Source organism: Tribolium castaneum, chromosome 1 (assembly GCF_031307605.1).
Source record: "Tribolium castaneum strain GA2 chromosome 1, icTriCast1.1, whole genome shotgun sequence".
Classification (NCBI taxonomy): domain Eukaryota; kingdom Metazoa; phylum Arthropoda; class Insecta; order Coleoptera; family Tenebrionidae; genus Tribolium; species Tribolium castaneum.
Genome location: NC_087394.1, coordinates 32,417,803 through 32,428,409, shown reverse-complemented (window position 1 = coordinate 32,428,409; position 10,607 = coordinate 32,417,803). Strand labels below are relative to the sequence as shown.

Genomic DNA, 10,607 nt, shown 5'->3' with positions numbered 1-10,607 from the left:
TCACCATCCATGTCCGTACCCATATCCATGGCCGATACCATACCCGTACCCCAACCCATGCTCGTATCCCAGGCCGTATCCGCCGACGATGGGCGCGTGGATGCCGTACCCGTGGCTCACAGCAGGATAGGCGTAGGAAATGGGGCTGGCGACGATGGTTTTGGCCACCACGGGCGTGTGCACGTCGATCCTGGAGGAGTAGCTGGTGGCGGCCGGAAGGGCGTATCCTCCGTGCAGGTATCCAGGAGCTGGGGCCGCAGCAGCAACGGCGAGCACTACAGACAACACCACCAACTTGAACATTTTACTAGGTCTGTGTCGTCGACGTGAATGACAGAATACCCGTTCTGCGAAAAATCCACATTTATATAGAGGGAAAAGCACCAAATCCGTCCCCTCTGCAGCCGCTCTAACGCAATACAAAGACCTTTATTGTGAGAAAATAAGTAAAATATGGTCACGCGTCGCTGGTGACCGCCAAATTACAAGTATATGGAACGAAATTCGTAATTATGAGATTATTATTGCCGTAACTGCTTTATTCAAATAGTTTGAACATGAACGGGTGAAGAAATTTTTAATGTTTTGACACTGTAGCTTGAAACAACATTTGGAGCTGTACAAATATTTGGTTTAGTTCAGCGTCAAATTTTGTCACAATCACAGCTACATATGCAGATTTATTGCTTTCTTCTGTTTAAGGTAATATAGTTTTATTTTGTGAATTTACGATTGTTTGACACATGCCCATTTATAATATTATACAAGCGTGTGATATCACAATACAAGCAACTTATGTCATCACTGTTTTTACTTAAGCAGTATACATTAAATTACGTTTAAGTGATGAGAAAGTAATTTTTCTCTAAATGCAGTAATAAGGTATTTAAAAGAAAAGTGACACAACCAATAAGATAAACGTTTCATTACAAAAGAAACATTGTATTGTGATAAATAGTTACAGTTTAAGTAACAGCATTGCAGCAACTATTCTACATACCGACCTGAAATGGGTCCAGAAGAAGGAATTTTTTTTTTCTGGAAAAAAATACATTTGTCTAGATGCATTTGGTTAATTGTACTTAGATTATCTTGAAGCTATTAATTAATAAAAATGAACTAACATTTAGGCATGCTTGTTCTAAAATGTTATAAGAAATACCAGTTTTTTGCATTTTTTTTCAATAATTAATTAATTTTAATTTTACGGATTTTAAGGAAAAAAGGGAAGAACAGAAACACAAAATTTTTTGTTGATGTGTATTTATTTTTCAAACAATATACAATATTTCATTGCGATTGAAATATAAATGTAAATAGCAAAATAGGTCATAAAAATTCAACGTTACAAAAACATAAATTGTGTCAAGTCAAATATGTAAACCGCAGTACAAAAAAAAATGTAAACAACTGACAAGTTATAGATATCTACAAGTAAACCTATGGTATTTGTGGTTTTATTTAAATTTTTAGACATTCCACTTGCACCGCTATTTTACTAAAGTTTAGAAGTGTTACAAAATTCTTATTTAAATAGTCATTCATTTAAACTTTAAAATATACAAAAAAAAACAATAAAAATTTGAAGTATAATATTTTATTTCTTGTTTTTAATTACATTTCAATTAATTTTTCCCACCATTTGCAAGTGCTGTTTTTTTCTAATATGTGTCGAAATCTGAATACCCTAAACTATCGTACAGTTCGACCCACTTTTGGTACGTAGCTTCCTTTGGATGATTTCTTATTTCAAGATTTTCGTTTATGTCAACGTATAAAAAGTCACCATTCTCGGTGGAAACTAGAGGCCACGTAATATTTTGCAGCAGTTCAGATGGTTCTGGAGTTGGGTTTCTGACTCAGTGTGTTAGAATATCGTACTACTGTATCAGTACTTACTGGTATTTAGCAAAGTTGGTCCAAATCGAAATTATTCTATCAACTGTGGTTTGATCAGATTGTGGATATTTAGTGACATCGCAATCTGTTCCCCCACAAAAAATGTAAGCATAATCTTCACTATGAGCAACACTCTCAGCACCATCATAATGGACATCGAATCCAGGAATCTCTCCGTCATAGGAAAACTGATAAAAGAACGTATCGGCAAATGCCGAATAAATTTCAGCGTGTTTGATAACAGAGCGTGTAAATGAAGTGTCACTAGAATACTACCACCAAAAATAAAAATTAAATGCACTGCAGTGATATTTTACCCGAACACCGTCCCCAAGATGCTCGGCTAAAGGTTCACCACCTGTGTAAATCTCCCGTATTTTTGACCCAATGTTGGTACGATTTGTCTCATCGGTCACTGCCATATCATGTGGCACTAACCAACCCAAATTTTCGTCATAGATGCCCATCACATTTTTCAAAGTAGCTGCGTCTGTATTTGAAAATTAGCCAAACAATTGTTGCATCTTTTGTAATAATACCCGTATTAAAAGCAAGATTTTCTTCCGAAGTAATACCAAGCAAGGTAGGAACTCGAATAACATTTCCGGCTTGAAGCAAACCATACATTTTTTTCGTGAGAAAAGCATCCGGATTTTTGACTTCCACAACTGGGGTCCAAAAAAACCCATGCAAGATTTCCGTATCATTTGGATTTTCCTCCTTCGGCAAATAACTAAATTTAAAAAAAAAAACAAATACACGCAACATACTGTATCATGATATTGCTCGGACGCTCGATCCAGTGCTTTTGCGTCCACACTTTGCAAAAATTCAAACAAAGTTTGTGAGTCACGATTGGTTTTAAACGTGTCGTTTATAAAAGCCGCCGTGTCAAAAGCAATCTCCCTGGCCCTTCTTTGGAAAGACCAAGGACTCAAAAACGTCCCACTTTGTAAAATAGCGGCTCGGAACAAACCTAAAATTTCCTTCCTTTAAGTGTCTTGTTTATAAACCAATAATAGACCTTCATTTTGTTGATTTAATAACTGATAAGCACAAGAGGCCGCACCGGCACTTTGGCCAAAAATAGTTATCTTATCAGGATCACCACCGAACAAGTTGATATTATCGTGTACCCATTTCAAGGCCAAGTGTTGATCTTTTAGACCATTGTTACCCGGGATTACTTCGTCTTGTGTTGACAGAAAACCTACGATTTTCGAAAAAAGAACACGATTTATAAAAATTGTTATAAGATTAATTACCAAAAGGCCCTAATCTGTAATTAATAGCAACAAATACAAGATTTTGGTCAACTATACGATCACCATAGGTGTGTCTACCAGAACCACCGACAAAACCACCACCATGTATGTACACCATGACAGGTATGGGATCCTTTTTATCATCAGGAAGCTACAAATCTGTTGCAAATAAACCGGGAAAAACTGTTATGCTTGTATCAGTAACCTGAGGGGTGAAAACATTGAGATAAAGACAGTCTTCCGACTCAGACTCTTTGTTAAACTGTTGTTGGTAGCACTCTACGTCCATATTAGTGGTATCTAAGGGTTCATCCCAGTTTGCTGGTGGTATGGGTGCCTTGAAACGTAACTGTCCAACTGGAGGAGTTGCATACGGAATTTTTTCGAAAGCATAGTAATGTGTGTTTTTAATTGTGGTTGCTTCTTTGCCTCTAATTGGACCGTTTGGTAGTATAATTTCGGGAGCTCCAAGCTTAAAACCGTATTTTTATTCTCGGATTTTTGAGCCTTATAAACTCACCAGAGAAGCAACGTTTGTTAATAAACTTAACGCGACTAATAACTTCTTAACCATCTTGTAGGTTTGCAAATCTAATAAATACTGCAGTTGTTATTGTTAGTAGAATAGTATTTCTAAATACTTTCTGTCCTTGACAAGGTACTTTTGATAAAAAGATATATTTCAAGAAAGCCTCTTGAATTTTTGTGATGATCTTATGATGCATAAGGTTAACGAATGATTACTGCATGTTTTTGTTCATAAATTATTGTGCCTGACAAAGAAATAAACAACTTGGAAGATCTGCAAATCATATTTTTACAAACAATTAACCGAAAAACAAAATTTTGTTCTCAAAATTTATCTTATCATCATCGAGGAAATATTTCAGTTTCGAAATATCTTCTAGTTTGAATAAATATTGCTCTTAATTAGTAATAAAAATAACACAATACAATTCAAGGCTTGAACTTTAATTTTGACCTTTATTATAATTACATATTTTTGTCATTTGTGTGTTACAACATTTAAAGAATTCCGTTTATTTTTTTTAATGCTTCTTATAATTAATTAGATGTGTGTAGCTTTGTGAGTTCACCATAACAGTAGACTATTGCATTACATCACCGTAATTTGGTAACAATTTCGAAAAACTAGGTGCAATTAGAATAATGAAAATAATTAAGAAGGTTGTTTAAAAATGGAAATGTTCCTGTTAATTATTATTATGAAACAACCGATAATTCCTTCTTAACCTAATAACTTCTTCAAGTCTCTTAACAAATTTTGCAATTTCATTACAGTGCCCAAAATGTGCTTTTTTCCGTTTTACAAAAAGCAAAATCATCCTTTAGGAAAGTGTACAGAGCACTGTAGAAATTAAGTAATAGTTATGTTAAAAATACCTGTTTAACATTCCTATAAATAAATTAAACGTTTGTATAAAAGTATGTATAGTAATTAACAAGAAAAAAAGATTTAAATTATTACCAACTTAAGCTAGTTACTGATGTTCCCCGTTTAGAATTTCATAAGTGTCGAAAAATACGTAATGATTTTTTTTAAATAGCATTTGTTTGTTTTTTTTTTATTTTAAATAGTAAATGATTTTTGTTAATCTTGAAAGTAGGTCCTTCACTCCCTTCACTATTTCTCCAAGTCAAAGTAGTAAAAAATTCAAATACTTTAAATAAAAGTTTAAATGAAATTAAACAATTGGGAGCGGTTTACAGAAGCGTCATTAAATTATCATAAAATTGCAATTAAACAGTTACTTGACCAAATTCCTATGACAAAAATTGAAATAAAATTTTAAAAAAATACTAAAAAAATTTTTTCTACTTTTTGGTGGTTTTAGAATTACGATAGGTCACCTACAATCTGTAATAGAGGTACAAAAAATTTAAATAAAAGTGAGGATTTCTAGAAAATGCATTTTAAGCAATTTTTCAAATTTTTAGAACGGCCGAAAAGTTGACTGTTATTATCTAAGCCGATAATTTCAAGTCCGATGAAAAATATTGATAAATAACACTTCCACAGACGTAAACTTATTTGTTCTGTCGTTTCTTGTTATTTCTTTAGGACTTGCTGAGTTCACAGTTCAAGATTATAGATATCTTTCTATTTCAAAAAAGATTTACCTTTTGTAGATCATATGTTAGTTACACTTGGGGGCCTCATAAAGGTTTTTAAAAAACATATTATTTTCAATAATTTTATTGTTGCAAATAATTTACATTAACACATCAGTCCTCTCTTCACCAAGCGTGTACTACTGGAGCATGGGCGGCGTAGGCGACGGGAGCAGCAGCCACAACCGTGGGGTGGTGGTAATCCACGCGGGATTGATGGGAAACAGCGGCGGAGTAGGCGACGGGGGCGGCTACGACGGCGGGAGCGGCGACAACGGCGGGCGCGGCGACTACGGCCTTCTGAACAATGGGGGCGGCATAAGTGGCAACAACTGGTTTGCTGACGACGTCGGTTCTGTACTGGTGACTGACGGCGGCAGGGACGGCCACAGCGGGGGCGGCCACCACAGCTGGGGCAGCGAGGGCAGAGTAGCCCAAAATACCACTGGGCTTAGCAGCAGCGATGGCTACGAGAGCGGACAACACCACCAATTTGAACATTTTGATTGTTTTAGGTCTGTGTGCCGAGTCTTGGACTGACTGATGCTGGATCCAAAAACTGAGCGAGTTTTTATAGGCCTGGCATTGGTGTGACGTCGCCAAAATCAAGGAAGTTTAGATCTAGATCGACAAAGGTTTGGGCAGGTATTATTGTGCTTTCATTCTTGTCACTAGACCCAAAAGCCTTGATAATGGTTTCGTGTGAGATACACCTACTGAACTTTTCCTCCGGCGGAACAACTCACGCACTAATTTGACGAAAATCTGTTTTCGATAGTCGGAATAGCTCAAATTACCGAATTAAGACACGGCTGAATATTTGGCTTTACCTATTAACTCATCTTATTACTGGAACTTGAATGACTCGTAAATATTAATTTAATTATTTCAACGGAATTATTTCAGACCTATTTCAGGGTGATCTTGTTTCAGTCATGTGTCTTAAATGTAATGGTCACTCTGTATTACACATCCGTCTAAGACTACTTATTACTATTTTAAGGACTGGTTTAGCAGTACATGACTGATTCAATTTAACTTATGATTATTTTAATTGAATAAAAACGTCAAATTAATTGTAAACCGGGCCCAAGTTTGCAAATATTGCTATTCTTACTAACAATGGTTTTGTTCCTGACCAGTCGTTAACCTTTCCAAAGTTTTTCCATAACACTGATCGTCAAAAAAACTTAAATAAGCAAAGTCTGTATTCAAATAAACCAAACCAAACAGTTGGTTAATAGATACATAAGTACTTCACTCTCAATTTCATCATTACACGTGTAGTAAAACTAGCTGTAGTAGTTGTAAATTCCGTAGTAATGAATATTTCCATTTAAAACAGTAAATACAAGTTTTTATATTTACCGGTTGTGGAATGTATTAACATATAATATAATATAGTAACATACATTCGGAAGCAGCAAAGCGTTAAAACAAACGCATTATAGTACTAAGTTTAAGAAAGTTATTACTTCTAAGTAAATCTGTCATCTATATCGTAAAAAAATTAATTAATATTCCAGTGATTTTCATAATTTATTTGTTGGCTTATGCACTAATCAATAATTTATGCAAGAAACTCGTTTGAGCTGATAAAAGCAATTTATTGTAAAGTCGTTAAAAATGAATCCCAATAAATCCACACATCAACAGATACATAAATTAAAATGTAGATAAATTTAAGTATTTTACACGAAATGTGTAATCGCTGTCTAGTCTTGTTTAATAAAAATGTCTGACCAAAAATAATACTTTTGCCGACTTATTACAACTAACAGAAATTTCAACACGTTCAATTTGTATTTATCCAACGTCTGATAATGAAATGACACTGAATCATACTATTTTGATAGTGAAATCGGCTCATTATATAACTGATTAGTCGAAACTCAAACAAAGTATTTATTCCCATTGTGCAACACTTTGAGTGACGTTGGTTTATTTTCTTTATATTTTGTATTGATTTTCAAGGTATAAATGAATTTTTTATCATTTACTCAACTGCATCTGAGACGGATTTCGAAATTTTTCCAAGGCGTGGCATGAGACAAAGCGTACATTAAAGGGTAAAATAAATAAAACATGCAATGTACTACACTTGATCTTTGGAAGGTCATCCAGGTGTAAAAATATAAGAATTAAAAAGAAAATAAAAGGATAAGTTTGAGTTTAGGAATTTTTAGGCGGTGTGCACATAAATAATAAAAGAAATAAAATCAGGGGTCACTGATTCTGAATATCGACCGACTGTCTACAAAGTCCAAGAACATTTATTAACTAACTTAATATCCATACTAAAAATTCTAATTAATAATTCAAAGAGGTGAAAAAAACAAAATTTTTTAAACTAACTCCAGCAAATTTTTATGGACTTCTACATGTCTTAACAACCCACAAATGTTGTTAAAAGTCTACAAAAAGTCCAAATGTTCGATTTTTTGATGTTTGATATTTTCAATTTTCGTCGCAGTTTTTGTCGATTTTGGGTACCCGGAACATTTGTCGAGCAATAGCTCCGAAACTATTGGAGATAACCCTATGAAGTGTATTATCGTTGGAAAGCTCTTTAAATTACCTATTTTCTTCAAAAAAGATTATTGTTCTCTGACAAATAGTTTTCGAGAAAATTGCTGCTAAATGCAAAAATTGGTAAAATTTTAAAAAATTCATAACTAAAAAACTATTGGCAATTTGGCAATTTTCTCGATGCCAATCGATTCCCCGAACTATTTTGCATAGGTACGGATCAAAACAGTTTCACTTTTTAGAATTGTTTAGCCGTAAATGAGAAAATAAAAAAAAAATAAAAAAAGTTAACACCCCCCCCTTAAAATTGGTCAATTTTTAAAGTGTCTCAAAATCAAATAAAACCTATTCTATCTTATAGATTTTGATGTGCTCTTTCCGATCTAAAAAAGCGTTTTCTCCTAGCTCTTTTAGAAACATTTTTTGCGAGATATCGCCTTAAGTCTTATTCCATTTTGTAGAGTTTTTTATTCTGGTTATCCTCCATTTTTCCGTTTCACGATATCTTTAATAGTTTCGCCGTAATTGGCGATTGAAAATTAAAAAAAAGTGAAAATGGAAACATTTTTTTTTCCGTTTTTCTCGAAAACTGTAAAACTTAGAGTAACGAACAAAAAACCATCTGATAGCGCTTAATTTTATCTATTTTTTCGTCTAAACCCGAAGTCGCTCCGGGCAACGGTTCCGGCTACAGAGGCGATCAAAGTTTTTCACTAAAAAAATTTATCAAAAAAAAACTAAAAGTCGTAGAGCATTGCGATTTGTTCCATTGAATTCTACGGCTCATTTTACATATTATATCAATTTTTCACAAGAATTAAAAATTTAAAATTTTTTGCCTAAATTTAGGGTAGCCATTTGTCATAGTGAAAAATTTTATTCATTAAAAAAATTCATAATTCGAAAACTAAAAGTCGTAGAGCAATTCGGTTTGTTCCATTGAATTCTACGGCTCATTTTACATATTATATCAATTTTTCACAAGAATTAAAAATTTAAAATTTTTTGCCTAAATTTAGGGTAGCCATTTGTTATAGTGAAAAATTTTATTCATTAAAAAAATTCATAACTCGAAAACTAAAAGTCGTAGAGCAATGCGGTTTGTTGAATTCAGCGGTTCATTTTCTGTATTGTACCAACTTCAGAACTTTAGTTTAGAACACTTATTAACTAACTTAATATCTATACTAAAAATTCTAATTAAAATTTTTTCAGATTTTTTTCGAAAATTTTTCGCGAAATATTTCTTTGGATATAATCTATAAAATTTCTAATTTATTATTATTGCAAAACTTGTTCAAAACATCTGGCCTGTCTTTTACAAAATTTTGACCCCAAACAGTTATCGATTTCAAATAAAGAATAATAACAAAAAAACAAAAGCAGTAAAGTAAACTACATCTTCAGTATAAAAGCCCAAATTATTAATAAAGATATTAAATCTTTTCTGTAGAAATAGATGTGAGTTTATTTATGGAAAATGTATTTTATTGTTAATTTTTATTTTTAGTTCTTATATTATTCATAAATAAATAAGCGAAAACCGACCACCAATAATTCACTTCAAACATATTAAAATTTAATTTAATTTGCATAACAAGAGATAGGAGTTGACACTTACACCAAAGAACCGCGATTTATTAATACTTAAAGACATTCTTATTGTTTCTGTTGATATTGCGATTTTATCTTGCAAAATAGTAGGATACCTAGTGTCAACAGATGTTATTGAACTCTTTTTTATAAGTTTTCAAATAAAATTAAATAAAATCCGGGACTGTAAAACAATCTTCAACAGACACCACATTTTAACTTTTGTTTTACTATTCCACTGTCAGAACAAAAAATTTTATTAGACAGCAAAGAACATAAAAGTTTCATTAATTTACTAAAGTAAAAAAATAGATTACAGAATTACAGAAAATTACAGAAAATAGAAGTACCTACTTCTTTGTAGTTTATAAAGCTAATATTAATTACAGAAGTATCAAAAAACATACATAATTGTGAGTAAATTGTCAATCAGAATTACATAAATTACATTTATCGACGAATAAAAGTACCAGGAACCAGCATGTTCTTGAATTTAAATATCCAATAACGAAGCAAAATGACTAACAGCGTGTCGATAATAATAGCAGTACCGTTTCGCAATCCGTCCACTAGGAAACTACAAACGTGTATTGCACCTAATCGTATGAATTAGTACGCTCGTAGTCGTACCAACTCCTCACCAACACGGTAAAAGTAAGCTTTCAAGGTCTGGGTCCCCCAAGGATTCGAACCAAATACTTAACTCCTCGCCGAATTCATTGAATGTCTCACACCAACTGATCGCTATAAAAACGGCTCGGAAATCCAAATCGGCATTAGTTCGATTCAGTCAGTCGCACGACTCGTCAACACAGACCTACAAAATGTTTAAATTGGTGGTGTTGTCCGCTCTCGTTGCCATCGTGGCCGCCAAACCCGGAGGCCTTTTGGGCTACTCTGCCTACGCCCCGGCCGTCGTCGCCGCCCCAGCGGTGGCCGTGCCCGCCGCCGTCAGCCACCAGTACAGAACCGACGTCATCAGCAAGCCGGTGGTTGCCACCTATGCTGCCCCCATCGTACAGAAAACCGTCGTTGCCGCCCCCGCCGTCTACAGCGCGCCTTTGGCTTACGCCGCCCATGGTGCCCATTTGGCTTACGCCGCCCCCCTTGCTCACGCTTGGTAGAGAGGATTGATGGAACTTAAATGAATTTATTTTATTTTATAAATAAATAAATTATTATTTTTCA

General features: G+C 34.0%; 4 protein-coding genes across 4 annotated transcripts; 1 reads left to right on the top strand and 3 right to left on the bottom strand.

Moving 5' to 3' along the window:
* On the bottom strand, positions 1-303 carry LOC103313842 (cuticle protein 65). The gene has a single exon (XM_008198142.2). It carries the CDS (start codon positions 301-303, stop codon positions 1-3), a length of 303 nt encoding a protein of 100 aa, XP_008196364.2.
* A 1,278-nt stretch (positions 304-1,581) lies between these two features.
* Positions 1,582-3,755, bottom strand: LOC657322 (venom carboxylesterase-6). The gene is made up of 9 exons (XM_963788.5): positions 3,685-3,755; positions 3,370-3,636; positions 3,165-3,315; positions 2,924-3,109; positions 2,670-2,875; positions 2,439-2,619; positions 2,217-2,389; positions 1,900-2,171; positions 1,582-1,854 (listed from the first exon to the last, which is right to left on the bottom strand). Exons 1-9 carry the CDS (start codon positions 3,736-3,738, stop codon positions 1,662-1,664), a joined length of 1,683 nt encoding a protein of 560 aa, XP_968881.3. The 5' UTR covers positions 3,739-3,755; the 3' UTR covers positions 1,582-1,661.
* Positions 3,756-5,366: 1,611 nt separating this feature from the next.
* On the bottom strand, positions 5,367-5,820 carry MFK3-15 (cuticle protein 65). The gene is given in 1 exon segment (NM_001416449.1): positions 5,367-5,820. A coding segment is annotated over 1 exon segment (375 nt). The 5' UTR covers positions 5,799-5,820; the 3' UTR covers positions 5,367-5,423.
* A 4,395-nt stretch (positions 5,821-10,215) lies between these two features.
* On the top strand, positions 10,216-10,607 carry MFK3-16 (cuticle protein 19.8). Its single transcript, NM_001416448.1, is given in 1 exon segment — positions 10,216-10,607. A coding segment is annotated over 1 exon segment (300 nt). The 5' UTR covers positions 10,216-10,243; the 3' UTR covers positions 10,544-10,607.